This window comes from Drosophila obscura, unplaced genomic scaffold, assembly GCF_018151105.1.
Source record: "Drosophila obscura isolate BZ-5 IFL unplaced genomic scaffold, ASM1815110v1 contig_1, whole genome shotgun sequence".
NCBI lineage: Eukaryota > Metazoa > Arthropoda > Insecta > Diptera > Drosophilidae > Drosophila > Drosophila obscura.
Genome location: NW_024542679.1, coordinates 8,772,683 through 8,791,800, shown reverse-complemented (window position 1 = coordinate 8,791,800; position 19,118 = coordinate 8,772,683). Strand labels below are relative to the sequence as shown.

Genomic DNA, 19,118 nt, shown 5'->3' with positions numbered 1-19,118 from the left:
CGAGTCGAGCGCAAAGTCAACATAGATATTTATGTAAACGAAGTGGTTGGCGACAGGCAGAGGCGGCGCAACAGAATCGGCAGCATGCCTAATAATTGTTCGTTTCGTGAATTATGTAGAAGGCAGCAGCAGCAGCATTGAAAGAATAAAGTTACAGACAGATACCCCTGGGTGTATAGTGGCGAAACAGTTAACTGATCAGAAATTATCACATGGCGACGACGTAAAAGTTTTTATCGGACGATTATCGCTGGACGCGATCTCCGAGTTCGGGAATTCCAATTCCACAAAAAATCATCATGACTAAACAGACAAGAAAGAAGAGCTCAAGCAGGTTTTCTGATATTGTTGTTTGTTGTTTGGATTTTTGTTTTTTATTTTCATATACAATTTCTTTATATTTTGCATCGCATTTGTATGCTTTCTTTTTGTTTGGAGACCACATTTCAGTGGGGTTTTGTTTTTCATTTGGAGCTGTCATTTGCTCCAGCCTTACAATTAAAATAAATATATAGATGTTTAAATAGTTAAAGCTAAGAACAATGTACAAATTTTGATGGAGACATTAGCTAACTGAAGGGGAGTATTTAGACATATATCACACGATTAGAGAATTCTTTCAAGATAAAGCTATAAAGATTCAGTCAAAGGGGGGTTACGGCTAGACGTACTCATCCTAAATGAGATTGTCATCACTATACAGATGCTGATGCTGCTGCGGATGCTGCTGCGGATTCTGCTGCGGATGCTGCTGCGTATGCTGCAACTGTTGCTGTGGCCGGACATAATGCTGAGTTGAGGGGACCCGCTGTGGTGCAGTGAGACCACCAGTCTTACTCTCAATCCAGTCCAAATAGTGTGTGACTCTGGTGAAGCCTCCGGGAATATTGGTTTCGCAGCCATCGGCTGGACCAAAGCTGGTAATGCCCACAACCACTTGGGTGTTCTTGAGCACCAGGGGGCCACCGGAATCGCCTGTGCACACGGTCTCGTCTTTCAGGCCCTTGGCGCACATCACACCAGACGTAACCACATCGTACTCCTGTGCGCACTCCTCATTCGAGATCACCTTAAGCTCGGTGTACTGCATCGAGTCCGAGTTGGACATCTCCACCATGGCGCCCCATCCGCTGGCCACCACGCTCATGCCCGTGTACTGGTCGTGCCGCTGTCTGCTCGGCAACGAGGCTGCCTGGATGCGCGCTGTAAAGGCCACATCCATTGGCAGCTTGACCAGAGCGATGTCATTGGCAGCCGTTTCCGGATTGAAAAGCTCGTGGACGATGAATTTGTTTGATCGGATCACCAGTCCTCCCAACTGTTCCGTATCCTCCACGCTCTTTGTGCCCAGGTACACATCATAGTGGGTCACTCCCATGGTGCAGTGGCCGGCAGTGAGTATCCAACGCCTGTCCAGCAATGTGCCGCCGCACAGAATGCGCTTGCGCCACAGCTGCTTTCCTATCAGCATCACTTGGTAGGGGAACTTTTCGATCTTTCCGAACTTGGACTGGCCGATGGCGTAGCCTGTGCTGGGGGCTGGCTCCCACATGAGGAGCACAATTAGGCCGAGGCCCAGTACGGTGTGGGGACGGAGCAGAGGCATTGTTTTGGCTGCCATTTCTCTGTTTTCTTTTCTGTTGCACTTGTCACTGATCTTTCTTCTAATTCTTTTTGGGACCGCAATAATCAAAATTTTGTCACTTGGTTGCTTCCGTTGTGGTTTGTGGTTTGTGGATCTGCGCGCTTTGAACGTTCGCTTCAATCTAAATCCGTTCTGACGGAGTCGTGATATTTTATACGTCGCCGCTCAGCGAAATATTTTTGCCGGTTTTCTGGGGTCTGGGGCGGCCAGTTGCGTCTCCCCGGCACTCTCAAATTTATCTCCGCCTCTGTCGCTGCGAGTGTTTAGTATTCGCTAAAGCCGCTCCGCTCTCTTCTGCTTTGCCTGGGGGCCTGGGGGACTGGGAGACTCCTCTTCAGTAGCTTGTTATTATGACAGCCAACAGGTCGTAAAATCTCGTTTAAGGCGAACACTTTGTGTATAAATACATATGTATTTATATATGTATGTACATGCTGATACTACGCCAATGATTGCCTAGCTGTGAGCGCGCGACAGCAAAGTTCAAAATTTTGAACTGCAATCCCTGATGCCTAAATGGGGAAACGGAAGTGAAATGGCGTTGCTCTGATTTCGACTATTCCCAAAAATATCAGAGTCTGCTCTTTGAACTGCGCAAGATGTGTACGCTGGAGAGCGAAATCAAATTATGAAATGGAAAGAGAAAATGTTAGACAATAGACCGACAATAGAACAGGTATTCCAGCTGAGCGGACACCTAAGCTCTGGTCCAGACCCAGCCCCTGTCGGAGAAGTGAATTGGGGTGACATATACGATTTTAATTATGTATAAACAATTTTGGAATTCTGATTAAAAGACTAGTTTTGTTTGTCTTTTTCCTCTGGTCTGGTCTGTTCTATACGATTTTATTTTATTCTGTTCAGTTGAAAATGTTTCATTCAAATGAAAAGGTGGAATTTTTTTTGAAAGTTGCTTTTGCGCATCTTTATTGCATATTCTTCTTCTCTTCTCACATACATTTTCGGTGTGGCGCGGCCTGTAAACAACGGGGACTCCAGATAGGTTTTTTTTTTTTTTGATTCACTGGCGCCATAAGAATTTGTATTAATAAGTTATTCATTTACGCCTCAAAGTCCAAAAATGCTGCTAATTTCCAGCGAAACTTTCGGGCCAATTTAAGTCGAACTGTGATGAATCAAGATTCGTTGTCTGTTTATTATAAACATTTTATTATGTAGATGACGTTCCAGATAGGAATAACAACAATGTTGACTCAATCAGTGGTATTGTTTTCATCCCGTTCTAAGGTGGTTTTCCTTAAATTTTCCTCTTGTCTGTCAAACTAAATCAAAAAATAAAAATTAAAAAACCGCAGATCGAAAACAGATACAGATACAGATATTTGAACATGGGAGTTAATTAGTGTGGCGCCAACATGGAATTTTGTTGATGAACAACACCTGGGGATTGTCAAACGCATTAACTTTATTTACCAATTAGCAGTCGACTTGCAAGAATCTCTGACGAAATGGCTTTGTTTTCGACTGAAGCAGGGACTGGGCAGGGATGTGCGAAATGTAGTCAAGGCAGTTCCACATGCTGTACACCTTGATAGAGCATCCCGGACTCGTAGATTTCACTAAAGAACCAAATTGATGGGTATGTTTACATTGCCAATTCGCAGGTGAAAATGTATAAATACCAAACACTAATAAAATTAATTGGACATAAAGGTGTGAAAATGCATTATACAAAAGCGCTGAACGTGAACTTTTCGGGCCCGTCCCTGAAATGCCATGGAGAGCACGTGTCCGGTCCACCACGAGTATAGCTTCCCGTTCTGGGTGGTGTCTCTTTATTATTCCGGCAGGTTGAGCCATCTAATCTTCCAATTAGTTTTCAGCACATCATCAAAGTTTATGGAACAGGTTCACATCCATCAAAATGGTTCAATAAAAATTAAGCTTTCAGCTTTTCGAACCAATTTACGTTTTAGTGGCCAAACTGAATGCATATTTCATTTTTCAGCGATTCAGCTACATACGTTTATATTACTGCAAGAACCGGCAAGATTTATTCGATCTCAAATCTGAATATCTCGACCGGGAATGGCATACGATATGTAAATTAATGCAAATGAGCAGTCGGGAACACCCGAAAATCGTTGTTGTTGTCGAAAAAGTTCAGCGGCTTGGGGCTCTGGCGCCATGAATGTTGCTTACCTTGGACGAGAAAGTAGCTGACCTTGACAGGATCGGAGGCTGTAGTGGGGGGGGCGGGACACCTATCCAATTAGACGGACGGAGAGAGCATTGACCAAGCGATGGGGTATCGGTATCCGAATGGGCATAACAAATCGTTCATTGACGTCAGCCCCAACACCATTTACTTTGCACGGGTCTTACAATTTAATTAATGTTCCAGCGAATGAGCATTTAATATGCAACGGCGTAGAACCAGTAGTCGCCACACAAGTTAAAAGTTGCTTTCCCCACACCCTACCCTGTCCTGCCCCATTTTTGGAGGCGCTGTAGGCGGGATCACTTCTTAGGCGGCATAGACAAACTAGATCCGGTTGGACTTCATTTTATGCTGAAGACTCAACCGAAAACAGAATTGGCTAGACCGAAGATCGAAAAGAAAGAGGAAAGAGTGGCTGCTGTGACGCCGAGAAACAAGTTGGCGAAGAAATTTATAGCGATGGGAATTCCCAAAAAAAAGCCAAATACTGGGCCAAATCGGCGCACACAATAACAAATCCCCATGACGTTGTGTAGCAAACAAATTTAACTGACATTCATCAACAGCATTTACCATTAGCCAAAAAAGAAAGATGATCGCTTGATCGCTTGATTGCCGTTAGCCAAATGCAAAGAAACTTTTGGCGCCAGCTATCCAGACGGGGTCGGATATCAAGTTCGGAATACTAGTTCCCCTTCCAGTGCAGTTCCGCCGCCATCGTCGGGTTTCCCAAAAAGCACGTGGTAAAAGCCTACGTAGCGGCACCCATCAAAACTTTCAGAAAGTCGTCAAAACAAATCGTTTAAAGGAATTTGCGATGCTGCGAATCTCATTTCCAATTCGCATAATACGTCAAGTTGTCAAATTAAATTTGCATGCCATTAATATTCAGTCAAATGAAGCGCAGCTGAAGCCGCCCATAAAACTTGATATGTTTTGCCAACACATAAAGAACTCATGGAGTTGGAAAACCGCATTTCAAACTATTCTATGCCCCAAAAGAAGTTCTAGGCTTTATGGGAATTCTGGAACTTTGGAATTTTGTTTGTTTAAGCATTGAATACGTGAATTATGTTGTCGGGGACGCCGAGCGGCGTAGTGGCGCCGAAATAATTAATTATAAATTTACTGTCTCGACATTAATAACCCATTTGGCATTTGCATATAAATTAGAACATTCGACAAAAACAGTCTCCCCTTCCCCACCACAACACACAGCTGCCGATAACAAAAACGTATAACTAAACCAGTGTGAATGCCCTGTTGATAAGGCGCGACTACCGCATACCCCTTAATCATAGAAGCTACATGGATAGATCCTAAAGTCTAGACTCTAGAGCAATATGTGCAATGTTTTAATATACAGTTTTATTTAATAAATTCCTGGATCCTAGGCGGGAGATCTCAGTTGAATCTTTGTTTTTTCTAACGACACACAAAGACATGGCATTGACTAGTGTTTGAACAAAAGAAACCTGATGATGAAGTAATATAATTTGAAACTACCTTTTCGGTAAGCAAATCATAAATGGGCAACCATCATAAAGGCAAATAAAACATGATTATAAGCACGCGCACCTGGCTTTAGGCTTACGACTTGACGTCACATGGGACTTTCTTCAATCGCATGATTCAGCCTTAAACCAAATTATTACCTGATCTAAACATAGTTGATACGTCACTGTTTGCTTGCATTAATTAATACCTATACTGTTAAGCGATGAATAAAGCATTCACTGGCTTTAGATTGGACTTTCTTAACCTACCGCATGCTCACTGTGACAATGCAAATAACAATATCACTTATGCGGTGCCATCGAACTCGAGCTAAAGTTAAGCCGACCATTCAGATGTACTTACATATTCCGTTTATTGGACTTGCACGGTATTCGGCATGGTAATTAATGTGTGCAACCCGTATATAAACATTTACGGTAAGTACAATTATTGGAATCTGTATCTGTCCGTGCATAATTTAAAGCATCCTAAATCACACATGTGCATGGAAAATACAATTATTTATACCAGATGTAAATTGCGACGCCAGCGAGTGATTTTGTGCGGCTGATTGCAATTACCATTTACTGTATTTCCTTAAATAATTAATTGAACTTTGAAACCAGTTGGGTGAGTACATGAAATTTCAAATAAATATTTCCTGCGTTTGAATGTCGCGCCTAAAATGCGATAACACTAACAGAATGTGGCCAGTTGCTTGCGTTGCGATGTAGGGTTGTTGGGTTTTGAAAATCTAAAGTACAATATATTCTTATATATGAAAAATATATTATTTTCCCAACAATACTTCAATAATAAATTACATTTAGCTTTTACTCGGTGCCGCTTTCTAAAATCCGTTAAACATCCATAAAAAAGGTAAAGTAGGCAGAGAAACTCAAGTGTCATACATTGCTTGGAATTTGTGACATTTACTATTAGTTTTAGAATTTTATTCATTTGAAATATAAGTGCCGTCTATCGCACAAAAATACCAATATTTTTTAAGCAGCATATATATCGATATATTTGTACATCAATATATACACTCATCCCAAGCCGGTATAAACAAAACATAACAAAAAATCCCACGTTTAACAACAAATATGAAGTATAAAGATCTGAAACGGGCATACAACAATGTGCTGGCGCAGATTATATCTTCGTCCCAGCAGTACCTGTTTTCTGGCAATCTCTTTGGCGATATATTTGTACTCAGGTAACATTTGTTTGGTTTGTCGCATCCATGATAAACACCATTTGACATTCCACTTGCAGCCTGAAAGAACTGGACAAAGGCACCGAGGAGCCCCCAGGCAAACTGAAGATATTCCCGCAGGGTATTGCTGTTGATATCAATTGCTTGGCATTTCGTCGAGACTTTCTGATAGTCGGGACAGTGGGTGTCGTCTATGGGCTGCACTGGAACGAAGACGACGAGGTGTTGAGTACGAAACGCTCATGGGAGGTTAAAATACCGATGCAAGCAGATGCCGTGGAAGTGCCGGACGTGAATTCGTTGTGGCTGAGCCCAGACACCGACACCCTGTTCGCCGGTTGTGGAGACGGTGTAATTTATCAAATAAGTCTCGAAGATGGGCGCATAGAGCGGGACTATCGCGGGCACACAGACTACGTGCACTCTGTGGTTGGCAACTCGAACGGACAAATCTTCTCAGGTGCAGAGGATGGAACAGTGCGAGTCTGGAACACCAAGCAACTGGACCAGACGTCAATGATAGAGCCGTATAAAAAGTCACAGCTGCTTCGTCCCGATTGGGGAAAGTGGATCGGTTCCGTGGCCGTCAACGACGACTGGCTGCTGTGTGGCGGCGGTCCACGAGCATCGATCTTCCACTTGCGGTCCTTGGAGTCCACCTGCGTGTTTGACTTTCCCGGACGTGTGCATGTGTGCGACTTTGTGGATGACGGCGTGTTCATTGGCGGCGAACACAATCATGTGCAGTCCTACACCCTGAATGGAGTGCTACAGGCCAATATTCCGGTGGAGCACACTGCCTGCTATTCCACAGTGTGGCAAACGGAACCGATCAAGTTTATGTCCATCGCTGGATTCAGCAACAGGCTGCATATCCTCAAAGATTTTCGCTTTCTGGACAGCAAAATCGACTTGTATGGCAATGTGCAGGGCGAGGAAGACAAAGAGGACGAGGAGGACTTAGAGGAGCTAATTGAATAATTCCACGATTATATGAAAATCACCAGCTAAACCAATTTATGTTTATTTCGAGTGCTGTTCCGCAATCTTAACATCAGATTAAAGAACTCTTTATAGAATAATCAAGTTGCTTGTTCTCGCAACCGTCTCGCGTTATTGAAAGCAGTTGCATTTGTTTACTGCCAACATTATTGTGGAAAACGCAGTCGCCATATGACATCGAGTCGTTGGGGCTAAGAGCAAAGTACTCCAGCATCTTTATGAAATTGCGTGAAATAATTTGTTCATCGGGGCGACGATTTACTTGCACGAATGGAACGTTGAATATGAGGAAGACGTCGTCGCCGTGAACCGTACCTGTTGGAAAATGAAACACTTGTAAAGAGTTTTCAAAGCTTTGAATTCGAACTTACCAAAGTGTACATCAGAGCGCCTAGATAGAATCTGACCAACACCCAAATCAGCAGGATTGTCGTAGACATAGGCATACACTGGACTCTTTCCGTACTTTCGATGTAGATCCACGGCAGTCTGTACGCTGTTTTTAAACAGGAGGTCTGTGAACATCCGTTGCACGTCCCAATAGCTTTCCACACTGAATCGCCGATCTCCCAGATACTCCTGCCTCAGCTTACGGGAGTAATCGTCTATATCCTTGATGGTTGTCATTGAGTCACGATAGAAAAACAAATACGGAGCCCAGTCAAACCATCGATCATTGAGATCCACAATCAATTCCCGACCAGTGGACGCCTGTTTATCCAGCAGCAGGGCGGCGTTGTAGCCCCCATCCTCTGAGGTATAGGTCACAGCCCAAGGGACCTGTGCAAACTTCCCGCTCTTAATAATATCGATAGGATGTTGGGTAATGAAGGCCTCTGGGGCATCTGGCGACTCCACAACGGGACCGAAAGGCGTGAACGGAACATATGAAAACACGAGGAAGCTACGAACAGCCGAGACAATTTCACTCGCGGGTTTAGATTTAAGACACTTCTTGAGAGTCACAGAGTCCCTTGCCTGTCCACAGCCCACAATGCGGCCCAGCTCAAAGGCCCGTCCACGGCCCCCTTGCTGAACCACCCAGGGGTCCAGAGCATTGCCACTGAATGAGATTGCTGCCTTGGCCACCTGGCTGAAGTCCTCACGCAGCATCTGCAGATGAACGGAAGCACCGCCTGCGGAGTGACCTATCACTAGAATGTTCTCTGGCTCACCGCCGAAGCTGGCTATGTTCTGCTTGATCCAGAGCAGAGCCAGGCGCTGATCCTTCAATCCAAAGTTTCCAGACAAATCGGCGTCACCAGAGCTGGCAAATCCCAACGGACCAAGGCGGTAGCCTATTGTTACGAGCATGACATTTCCTTCGCGCATTATGTTTTCGTGTCCGTATTGTCTGGGTCCGCCGAACATGAAGGCGCCGCCATGTATATTGGCCACGACCGGAAAGGTATTCCGACTGCTATTCTTCGGCTTATAAACGCTTACGGTTAGACAGTCCTCAACGCCAATTAGCTTATTGTCTCCATTAATGAACTGATTCCACTGCATGCACAGGGCTGGTTCTTGGGTGGCATTGAACGTGTCCGTCCACTGTTGCTTGTACGGTCGCGGAGCTTCAAACCTGAGCTCTCCTGTCGGGGGCTCAGCATAGGGAATTGACTCGAAACTGTAATAGTGGCCGTTATCGCGTCCGAGTAGCTTGCCATTGGGGATCTTAACTAGCAGGGGAGCTATTGGGGTGACCGATGCTGCCGCCCCTAACTGTATCCATAGCTGTATCAAGCAGATCAGCCATCTCACCAGGTACATGTTGAATATTACCTCGAAACAGAACTGCGCATTACCGGAGGGTTTCACCAGGCTTTATAGTCACTTTGTGCCTGAACAAATCGCTTAATCACCAGACTCGTCATTCGAATATTTCGGGTGTATGTAATATGTACATATGTGAAGTATTTCGCGTTTATTTTTATTCATATTCAAAAATATATATACATAAGTTATGAATAAAAGCCATGAAAGCAAACGCGTCGAAGTTCATATACCCTGCAGTGGGACGTCCAGTAATAATTTGTTTAATTATCAGCCTAAAGCTAAATCGGAGCTATATATTATATTAGTATGTATTCCAACGGGTGGCGTTGAAAACGACGGGCCCGAGGACGAAGCTTAACAGATCCCATGGGAGCAATACCCGTATGAAGCCGTGATACGGTTTTCATTTCTTTTTTTTTAAATTATAAATTAAATACCTCAATTCAATTAACAAAAGTGCCAACGAATGAAAATAACATTTAACAGCTGTGTTTATTGCACAATTAGTAGTCGTCGAGTGCCAGCAATAGCATGAACAGCGGTTTCCCGCTCCATTTCCTTTCCCATGGTAAGATTTGCATCGGTAACCGATACATTTTACTTGTTGATGCTAGCCGTCCAGTCCGCTGACCAGCGGCCTATTCATGTTTTTGTGCACTCATTAGCGACAGCTGCTATATCAATCCAACACCTGAAATAATATCAAGCCGATGGGCATTCAAGTGTAGTATCAGAAGCGGCTTAAACAAAAACTAAATCAATAAGGCGTAACAATTAATTCCATGCGACTGAAAGGGCCGCCCTGTGACGTTCGCGGAACTGCAGTCGCCTTTGGCTGTTCGATTCCATACCCAAAATGAGCCATGCCCGGTACTCATAGAGATTACAAGGGTTTATTAAATTTCTGTAAATGTATGTAACAGCCAAACAAAAATGCCCTTCCAACCCCATAAAGTACATGCACATATTCCAGATCAAAAAAAGTTACCCCTTCTTATATAACTCATCCGCTTGGCTCCAGCATATCTCCAGCATGGACTTTCAGTTCCGACATATACTTAACAGGAGCGGATCATCTCTCTTTCTCCCACCCATTGATATTCGTGCTTCTACCCTGCCGTGTTTTGACTTTTTTTTATAGGGAATCTGAGTAGCTATCGAGGATCTCTTGTCTATCGAGAGTCATCCGTAATTTATTTTTAAAATAATTGTATATAATTGTCCGATTGGAATTACGGAAAGCTCTCAACTTCCAGGTTTTCGCACCCGTTTCGGGTTATGGAAAGCAGTTGAAGTTGGTTGCTGCCGACATTATTCCGAAAGACGCAACTTCCAAATGCAAGAGTGCCATTGTCGCTGCGTACAAAGTCATTCAGCATCTGTAGGAAATTCCGTGAAATTATTTCCTCATCTGATCGCAACTGGGGCTCTCGAGCCATATTTTCGAACATCAGGAAATAGTCATCACCATGCACCGTTCCTGTAAGAAGAAATCGTTGTTTAAAAGGCTCTGTACTCTCCACAAAAGACCTACCAAAATTAATGTCAGTGCGCTTTGCCAGTGCTTGGCCGATTCCCGTGTTGGCGGGATTGTCGTAGACAAATGCATAAGCTGGACTCTTTCCGTGTTTTCGATGAAGATCCAATGAAAGCTCCGTGCTATTTTTAAAAAGAACGTCAGTAAAAATCCGTTGCAGGTCCCAATAGCTTTCCACACTGAATCGCCGATCTCCCAGATACTCCTGCCTCAGCTTACAGGAGTAATCATCCATATCCTTGATGGTTGTCATTGAGTCACGATAGAACAACAAATACGGAGCCCAGTCAAACCATCGATCATTGAGATCCACAATCAATTCCCGACCAGTGGACGCCTGTTTTTCCAGCAGCAGGGCGGCGTTGTAGCCCCCATCCTCTGAGGTATAGGTCACAGCCCAAGGGACGTGTGCAAACTTCCCGCTCTTAATAATATCGATAGGATGTTGGGTAATGAAGGCCTCTGGGGCATCTGGCGACTCCACAACGGGACCGAAAGGCGTGAATGGAACATATGAAAACACGAGGAAGCTACGAACAGCCGAGACAATTTCACTCGCGGGTTTAGATTTTAGACACTTCTTGAGAGTCACAGAGTCCCTTGCCTGTCCACAGCCCACAATGCGGCCCAGCTCAAAGGCCCGTCCACGGCCTCCTTGCTGAACCACCCAGGGGTCCAGAGCATTGCCACTGAATGAGATTGCTGCCTTGGCCACCTGGCTGAAGTCCTCACGCAGCATCTGCAGATGAACGGAAGCACCGCCTGCGGAGTGACCTATCACTAGAATGTTCTCTGGCTCGCCCCCGAAGCTGGCTATGTTCTGCTTGATCCAGAGCAGAGCCAGGCGCTGATCCTTCAATCCAAAGTTTCCGGCCAGACTGGCATCACCAGTGCTGGCAAATCCCAACGGCCCAAGGCGGTAGCTTATCTTCACGAGAATGAGATTTCCCTCGCGCATAAAGTTCTCATGGCCGTTTTGAGCGGCTCCGCCGAACATGAAGGCGCCGCCATGTATATAGGCCACAACGGGATAGCTATTCCGACTGATATTCTTCGGCCTATAAACGCTGACCGTCAGACAGTCCTCAACTCCAGAGAGCTTGTTGTATCCCCCGATGAACTGGTCCCACTGCATGCACAGTGCTGGTTCTTGGGTGGCATCGAAAGTGTCCGTCCACTGTTGCTTGTACGGTTGCGGAGCTTCAAATCTGAGTTCTCCGGTCGGGGGCTCAGCATAGGGGATTGACTCGTAGCTATAGTAATTGCCCTTATCGCGTCCGCGTAGCTTGCCATTGGGGAGTTCCACTAACAGCGGATCAGCTGGATCACTGGCGGACGAACTAATCCAAAGACAGCCCAATAGGAATATCAATCTTAGACAGTACATGTTGCTCACTTCGTCGCGAACTGAAAGAAACTATTTTGAGATGTGGAAACTGTGTCGGCTTTTATTGCTTGTCGAGAAATCGTCTTATCGGCGCCTCGCCACCTGCCCCAACCAGTCTCAGGGGGATAGCTCTCGAGCGATCGATCACTGCACGCTATGTGAGATTAGGAGATTTCGCATGCTTGGCTTCGACTTTGACAAGACTCATTGGGGAACATTGAATACCTATGTACACATGTGTACACATATCGAATATATTTATATATGTATGTGCATAAAGAATTAATTGCCTATCAGATTTGCAGCAGTCAATCAAATCGAATCTATTTTTCTACACGTCTGTGGAGGGTATTATGACATTCTATGAGCACTCTCTCTCCACCGCCAGCTCTCTCACTTAAATGGAAACATAGAAGCTGAGCTGACTACAGGGTTACGTTATCTCTAGTTCTGTTTACTCATTTCGGCACCCACTCTCACAATCGTACAACAGAACTAATGTTTTTGAGAAAACCAAAAGATCCTCTGTCGAAAGGCAGCATAATGCCGGGGTATCTCGTATAGAAGCGGCTCGATCGGCTGTAACTGGTTTCGTTTTAAAATTACTCAAAAAGGGGTATATTGTGTTTGTGGTAAAAGTGGATGTGTGTAACGCAGATAAGAAAAGTTTCCGACGCCATAAAGTATATATATTCATGATCAGCATCAACAGCCGAGTCGATATAGCCATGTCGGTCTGTCCGTCTGTCTGTCTATCCGTCTTGTTGAGCGCCTAGATCTCAGAGACTATAAGAGCTAGGGCAACCAAATTTGGTTTCCAGACTCATGTGGTATCACACTGCTTCAAGTGTATTTCAAAATTTCGCCCCCACAAAGGCCGAAAATCTGTGGCAGGCACAATTTTAATGATACGATAAAACTAAAAACCCAGTATCGTAGAGATTGCCGATATCTACCAGATTGCTGAATCTGAATCAGATCGGATCATAATTATAGCCAGAAGGAAGAAATTTAATATTCAGTTGCTTCCCCCGCCCGCCCAGCCAAAGAAACGCTACTCATTCTCTTTCTCGCTCGCACACTCTGCCGCGTGCGCGAGCAACCCCTAGCAAAGGAGATGTAGAATCTGAATGGAACATGTACAATCTACATGTTAGCTGTATAATATACATAGTAGATGTAGACGTAGAGAACATTTGTAGCAAAAAAATGTAAAATGTAAAATTTTTTTTTTTTTTTAATTCTGAAAAATTATATGCTCAAAAATTGTAATACTGACTGAGTACGGGTATAAGTAGAGTCGCGTCCACAGAAGCGACTCACACGTTCCTTCTCGTTTTTGTTTAGCTTTACCGAACTAGTGCACTACACGCCAATAGTCGCTTTTATTTGTATTAAATGTACATGTTTATTATAATTAAAGAAAGCTCTCCAGTTGCAGGTTCTCGCAGCCATTTCGCGTTATGGAAAGCAACTGACGTTTGCTGCTGCCGACATTATCCTGGAAGACGCAGCTTCCAAATGTCATAGTTCCGTTGTCGCTGATAACAAAATCGTTCAGCATATGGAGGAAATTCCGTGAGATTATTTCCTCGTCTGATCGCATCTCAGGGCCTCGTACAAGGTTTTCGAATATCAGGAAATACTCATCCCCATGGCCTGTTCCTGTAAGATATTAACATTGGAACACATTATAGCTACACATACTGTCACTAAATGTCGTACCAAAGGGAATATCAGTGCGCTTGGCAAAGAACTGGCCAACTCCCGTGTTGGCTGGATTGTCGTAGACAAACGCATACACTGGACTTTTGCCGTGTTTGCGGTAAAGATCCAATGCAAGCTCCGTGCCATTTTTATACAGAACGTCTGTAAAAAGCCGTTGCACGTCCCAATAGCTCTCCACACTGAATCGCCGATCTCCCAGATACTCCTGCCTCAGTTTGCGGGAGTAATCGTCCATATCCTTGATGGTCGCCATTGAGTCACGGTAGAAAAACAAATACGGAGCCCAGTCTAACCACCGATCATTGAGATCCACCATCAATTCCCGACCATTGGAAGCCTGTTTTTCCAGCAGCACAGCTGCGTTGTAGCTCCCATCCTCGGTGTTGTATGTCAAAGCCCAAGGGACTTGGGCAAATTTCCCGCTCTTAATAATATCGATAGGATGTTGGGTTATGAAGGCTTCTGTGGCGTCTTCTGCTTCTACGACAGGACCGAATGGCGCAAACGGAACATATGAAAACACGAGGAAGCTACGGACAGCCGACACAATTTCACTTGCGGATTTCGATTTTAGACATTTCTTGAGTTGCATGGAATCGCTTGCCTGTCCACAGCCCACAATTCGGCCCAGCTCAAAGGCCCGCTCTCGTGGACTCTCATGGATTACCCATGGATCTATAGCATTTCCTCCGAATGATATTGCTGCCTTGGCCACCTGGCTGAAGTCCTCACGTAGCATCTGCAGATGAACGGAAGCACCGCCTGCGGAGTGCCCTACCACTAGAATGTTCTCTGGCTCACCGCCGAAGCTGGCTATGTTCTGCTTGATCCAGAGCAGAGCCAGGCGCTGATCCTTCAATCCAAAGTTTCCGGCCAGACTGGCGTCACCAGTGCTGACAAAACCCAACGGCCCAAGGCGGTAGCTTATCTTCACGAGAATGAGATTTCCCTCGCGCATCATATTCTCGTGTCCATTTTGCCGGGCTTCGCCGAACATGAAAGCGCCTCCGTGCATGTGGGCCACAACAGGAAAACTGCTCCGACTGATATTCTTGGGCTTATAAACGCTAACAGTCAGACAGTCCTCAACGCCAGCGAGCCTGTCCTCTCCAAAGGTGAACTGATTCCACTGCATGCACGTCACGGGGGGCTGGGTGGCATCGAAGGTGTCCGTCCACTGCTGCTTGTACGGTTGCGGAGCTTCAAATCTGAGTTCTCCGGTCGGGGGCTCCGCATAGGGAAGTGACTCGTAGCTGTAATAGAAACCGCTATCACGTCCGCGTAGCTTGCCATTGGGGAGATCCACGAGTAGCGGATCAGCAGGATCCATTGCGCACGAGCTAAGCCAATAAAAACTCAGCAGGACAATAAATCTCGCAGCAAACATGTTGCGCACTCCGATTTGACAGAAAATGATTTCCGAAGCGAGAGCCGTGTCTGCTTTTATTGTTAGGCGGCACATCGCCACCTGCCCAACTAATCGCAGGGGGGATGGCGCACAGTCGGTCGCTGCACGCTATGGGACTAGAAACTTCGCGTGCTTGGCACAGGTGGGTGGATACTGGCCATAGAATACCCATATTATGCTTTTGATTTGTACCTTTAAAATGCACTGCAGCTAATAGCGCTTGCTGTGAACCCATTAATCTGTATTTTCATACTCTTTCGCAGGGTATTCTAATACTAGTCACACACGCTCTCTGCCACTAGAATATTATAAATGTAATGCTACAAATTTAAACAATTCTCCGATCTACAAATTATTTAACTTTAAGTGCTGTGGGGTTAACAAAATGATTGATGATTTCCCATTAATGAGGAAAAACACGAGACAATATACTCTAGGTGGCAGATCGTACATTGATACTAATAGAGAATATATAAGCTCTCAGAAACATTCAGCAAGAGTGTAAAAAGCACGAGACCTGAGAGAGAATGAGAGCAGCGAGTAAATTATAGGCGACGACGACTCCATATATTAAACGATTCAGATGCTGCTTTGCTTAAGTGCTTTCATATAATCACTGTTATTATTAAATCACATTTAAACAGTGCCTGCTTCATTGCATTGGCTAAAGCTCACATTGTTCTATTGAGAGTTTCTCGTATTAAAAAATCACAGGTTGTTACTTAAACAGTTGTATTTAGTTGCGTATTTATTGTTTTTATGATCTTATTTATATTATTAATAAATCTACAGATCGAGATGCTATGCCCTTGAATGTGAAATTGAAATTACTTGAAATTTCACTTTTGAATTCAGTTCGGTGATCGTTTTAATTGAAAATGTTCATTAAAAATGTACATATGTACATTATATACCTTCTTTACACTATTTATTCGTTATAAAGAAACATTTCGTATCATCTCTCTGATATATAATGATGAGGGAGAGCTGATGTGGCAAGTCTTACCATAATTCCTAACTCAGAAAAAAGCAAAGATTTTTGATTTTGTTTTATTATAAACCCATTAGGAACATCGCCTTTAATAGGACTTAATATATGTATATATTTATTGTCATGTGGGTAAGTACATTTGGTATTCATATTTTGATACGCGTACTTGTGAATATGAATATGAGTACTCGAATATATTCACAACAGCTGTTTAAATTGCATTTATAGTTATTAATAGAATTTAGAATTACTTATGATATTTAATAACATGTTTTAGTCAAATCTTTTAGAATTCCAAGATGCCTGGCAAATATTTGTCGATCAGAGTCTGGTAATACGGCCATAGAGCCTCGATGTCTGGCACTACCTCGCTTTTGGTGTACAGATCATAGCGACTGCAAAGGGGATTATCATTGGTGAAGAGACAAGCTAAGAGGAAAGAGCGAGGCTACTCACTTAAAAATCAGCACCCATTTCTTGGTCTCCTCATCCTTGGGGGCCTGCAGGTGCTGGTAATCTCCGCCATTGTGCCAGGGATAGAACGAATGGAAGCGAATTATGTTGCATGCGACGTCGGGCAGCTTGGACCTGTTGTGCTTGAGCACACAGTACATGTACTCGTCGTGGCCCCAGGACATGAGCAGGTTGTCCACGCCGCAGTGGGGCTTGTAGATGCCATGCTCGGTATTGTAGGCTGGATTGGCACCGTCGGGATTTCCGACGAAGCTCTCGTCCCGATAGACGATGCTGTCGCCCCAGCGGCAGCCCACAGCGAATGTGTCGCCCACAACAGCCCACTGCGGCTCCCCATAGAAGGCCATGATCTTTCCCAGATCGTGGATGAGGGCCGTCAGATGCAGCCAGTCGTGCTCCGGAAACTCGGCGCGCGCCCGCTCAGCCGCCTGGAAGGCGTGTATGATATTGGGAAGATCCAGATCGGGATCGGATTCATCCACCAGATCGTTGAGCTTCTCCAGAGCTTCGCGCACCGTCATTTGAATCGTATTGAACTTCAGCCAGTGATTCCGGCGACCTGCAGGGGGGCAGGAACCGCTTTTAGATTCGGTTGAGGCACACACACACTAATCCGAGCTTACCCTTGACGAAGTCCACCGTCTGATTCAGATGCATCTGACGATAGGTCTGACGCACGCGCTCCTTCAGTGGATCCGTTGTGTCCACACTGTAGTCACGGAACTTGGAGGGATTCTTGTCGGCAAAGGTGGGCTCTGGCCGCATCAGCTCCGAAGGATCCAGCAAGCTGACGTGATTCTGTGAATAACATTCAAATTCGTTTAAGGCATTGAACGCGGTTTCCTTCAAAACAGAATGGCATTTACCTCTGCCAGGATTCTCATATTGAGGAAATTTGTTTTTTTTTTTATATTAGACCAGAAGTTAAACAGTTCCGAGCACTTAAAACCACCGAACGCTTTTGAGTCGCTGGCCGGAGGGGCCGCACATTTTTATAGGCTGCCGTCCACTGGAAATCACAATCAAAAGTACTATATAGTACTCGCAGCTCTCTTCTATTATATTATATTCGAAAATGATTTATAGCACATTTGTTATTTTAAAAAAACGAGAACCGTCTGCTCCCCGTCCCGCTGCCAACCGTTCAGTTCAGTTCCGTTCTGCTCTCCCATTCGGCTATCAACACACTCGTACCTCCGCCTGATGCTTAGCAGCTCTCTCTTTCCTCTGTGGGGTATGCAGGGCTCTCCAGTGATAAGCCACGAGCCTTCCTCATACTGCATTTGGTTTCAATAACTGTTATCAGACGCCTGAGCCGCCTACGCGCCCACGCCGCTTATCTGGCGCTCCACTAGTCCCATGCAGCACATGCAACAAATGCATAAAACTGTGGGTTGCACTTGACTGATTACATCGTCGTGACATGCCAGATACACAAGGACGACTCGTACTCACATATACATATGTACATACGAGTATGTATCTGAAGCAAGTGCATGGCCACTGCGTTAAGTAACCTGATTGAGTGATTGTTAAGGCCGTTGCGCAAGAGCTCAGAGCTCAGAGCTAAGATTCGCCTAGCTATAGCCTATAGGAAATTACGACATGAGTTAGAGGGATTCTGATGATCTATGAAATATTAGGTATATTTCTTACTGAGAAACGTAGTTCAAATGTCACGCCTGAAGCGGCAAAAGCAATCGCCGATAGCTCTCGTTGCGACCTTGAACAACCGCCAGGAAAGCGGCATACACATTGGCAAAAGCCAACGTCCCAGATCCAGCGTCGGACGTCCATGCGGACGTCTAAAAGTAGCAACAAAAGCCTCACAATCTGGGTACACAGTCATCAAGCGCAGAAATAATGTGCCATCAAGGGGGGGATTGCCTGAGAAAAGTTATCAGTCGTCTACATGACGTCGATCCGATCAGCTCCCATCCGATCCGATCCGTTCCACAAGTGCGAACTACAACTTGAGATTTCACACAGCCCACGAATGGGCAAACTGATCGTAGCCACATTGATTGTGCTGGATTCGGATGTGGGTCTGGGCTGGAGCTGGAGCTGAATCTGGACATGAGCCTGAGCTTGAGGGGCTTGTTCATGTTTCAACGAAGCGTAGTATCACAGTTCGTCACCATCGCCGAAGCGTCAGGGGTCAGAATGTAACGATCGAGAGTGGATGGTTGTCAATAAAGCTTATCAAATAATTTTAGAGGTACCCATATACATATACATTTGTAGTATTGAGTGCTTGGGGAAGCTACATAGA

The 19,118-nt window shown here is 44.9% G+C and overlaps 6 protein-coding genes across 6 annotated transcripts; 1 reads left to right on the top strand and 5 right to left on the bottom strand.

The window, feature by feature from the left end:
• Positions 1 to 426: 426 nt before the first annotated feature.
• Positions 427 to 1,755, bottom strand: LOC111070493 (brachyurin). Its single transcript, XM_022361084.2, has one exon. The coding sequence runs from the start codon at positions 1,619 to 1,621 to the stop codon at positions 677 to 679; it is 945 nt and encodes a 314-aa protein (XP_022216776.2). The 5' UTR covers positions 1,622 to 1,755; the 3' UTR covers positions 427 to 676.
• A 4,519-nt stretch (positions 1,756 to 6,274) lies between these two features.
• On the top strand, positions 6,275 to 7,625 carry LOC111070521 (THO complex subunit 6). Its single transcript, XM_022361128.2, has 2 exons — positions 6,275 to 6,543; positions 6,603 to 7,625. The coding sequence occupies exons 1-2, from the start codon at positions 6,431 to 6,433 to the stop codon at positions 7,522 to 7,524; spliced, it is 1,035 nt and encodes a 344-aa protein (XP_022216820.2). The 5' UTR covers positions 6,275 to 6,430; the 3' UTR covers positions 7,525 to 7,625.
• LOC111070520 (esterase-5A) lies at positions 7,536 to 9,342 on the bottom strand. The gene is made up of 2 exons (XM_022361126.2): positions 7,917 to 9,342; positions 7,536 to 7,860 (listed from the first exon to the last, which is right to left on the bottom strand). The coding sequence occupies exons 1-2, from the start codon at positions 9,313 to 9,315 to the stop codon at positions 7,598 to 7,600; spliced, it is 1,662 nt and encodes a 553-aa protein (XP_022216818.2). The 5' UTR covers positions 9,316 to 9,342; the 3' UTR covers positions 7,536 to 7,597.
• An 872-nt stretch (positions 9,343 to 10,214) lies between these two features.
• On the bottom strand, positions 10,215 to 12,286 carry LOC111070525 (esterase-5B). Its single transcript, XM_022361134.2, has 3 exons — positions 10,856 to 12,286; positions 10,491 to 10,801; positions 10,215 to 10,240 (listed from the first exon to the last, which is right to left on the bottom strand). Exons 1-2 carry the CDS (start codon positions 12,243 to 12,245, stop codon positions 10,554 to 10,556), a joined length of 1,638 nt encoding a protein of 545 aa, XP_022216826.2. The 5' UTR covers positions 12,246 to 12,286; the 3' UTR covers positions 10,215 to 10,240; positions 10,491 to 10,553.
• A 1,318-nt stretch (positions 12,287 to 13,604) lies between these two features.
• On the bottom strand, positions 13,605 to 15,375 carry LOC111070487 (esterase-5C). The gene is made up of 2 exons (XM_022361074.2): positions 13,971 to 15,375; positions 13,605 to 13,910 (listed from the first exon to the last, which is right to left on the bottom strand). The coding sequence occupies exons 1-2, from the start codon at positions 15,358 to 15,360 to the stop codon at positions 13,663 to 13,665; spliced, it is 1,638 nt and encodes a 545-aa protein (XP_022216766.2). The 5' UTR covers positions 15,361 to 15,375; the 3' UTR covers positions 13,605 to 13,662.
• A 1,098-nt stretch (positions 15,376 to 16,473) lies between these two features.
• Positions 16,474 to 17,821, bottom strand: LOC111070482 (inositol oxygenase). Its single transcript, XM_022361068.2, has 4 exons — positions 17,713 to 17,821; positions 17,470 to 17,644; positions 16,829 to 17,405; positions 16,474 to 16,767 (listed from the first exon to the last, which is right to left on the bottom strand). The coding sequence occupies exons 1-4, from the start codon at positions 17,728 to 17,730 to the stop codon at positions 16,659 to 16,661; spliced, it is 879 nt and encodes a 292-aa protein (XP_022216760.1). The 5' UTR covers positions 17,731 to 17,821; the 3' UTR covers positions 16,474 to 16,658.
• Positions 17,822 to 19,118: the final 1,297 nt, after the last annotated feature.

Bases quoted from the DNA above. Each gene is read 5' to 3' on its own strand.
- LOC111070493 (XM_022361084.2), bottom strand. From the start codon at position 1,621: ATGGCAGCCAAAACAATGCCTCTGCTCCGTCCCCACACCGTACTGGGC.
- LOC111070482 (XM_022361068.2), bottom strand. The intron at 17,406-17,469 runs GTAAGCTCGGAT...GCCCCCCTGCAG, and splicing joins GACGGTGGACTTCGTCAAGG to GTCGCCGGAATCACTGGCTG. The intron at 16,768-16,828 runs GTGAGTAGCCTC...TCCCCTTTGCAG, and splicing joins AAATGGGTGCTGATTTTTAA to TCGCTATGATCTGTACACCA.
- LOC111070520 (XM_022361126.2), bottom strand. From the start codon at position 9,315: ATGTACCTGGTGAGATGGCTGATCTGCTTGATACAGCTATGGATACAG. The intron at 7,861-7,916 runs GTAAGTTCGAAT...ATTTTCCAACAG, and splicing joins GCGCTCTGATGTACACTTTG to GTACGGTTCACGGCGACGAC.
- LOC111070521 (XM_022361128.2), top strand. From the start codon at position 6,431: ATGAAGTATAAAGATCTGAAACGGGCATACAACAATGTGCTGGCGCAG. The intron at 6,544-6,602 runs GTAACATTTGTT...TTCCACTTGCAG, and splicing joins GGCGATATATTTGTACTCAG to CCTGAAAGAACTGGACAAAG.
- LOC111070487 (XM_022361074.2), bottom strand. From the start codon at position 15,360: ATGTTTGCTGCGAGATTTATTGTCCTGCTGAGTTTTTATTGGCTTAGC. The intron at 13,911-13,970 runs GTACGACATTTA...AATATCTTACAG, and splicing joins GCGCACTGATATTCCCTTTG to GAACAGGCCATGGGGATGAG.
- LOC111070525 (XM_022361134.2), bottom strand. From the start codon at position 12,245: ATGTACTGTCTAAGATTGATATTCCTATTGGGCTGTCTTTGGATTAGT. The intron at 10,802-10,855 runs GTAGGTCTTTTG...TTCTTCTTACAG, and splicing joins GCGCACTGACATTAATTTTG to GAACGGTGCATGGTGATGAC.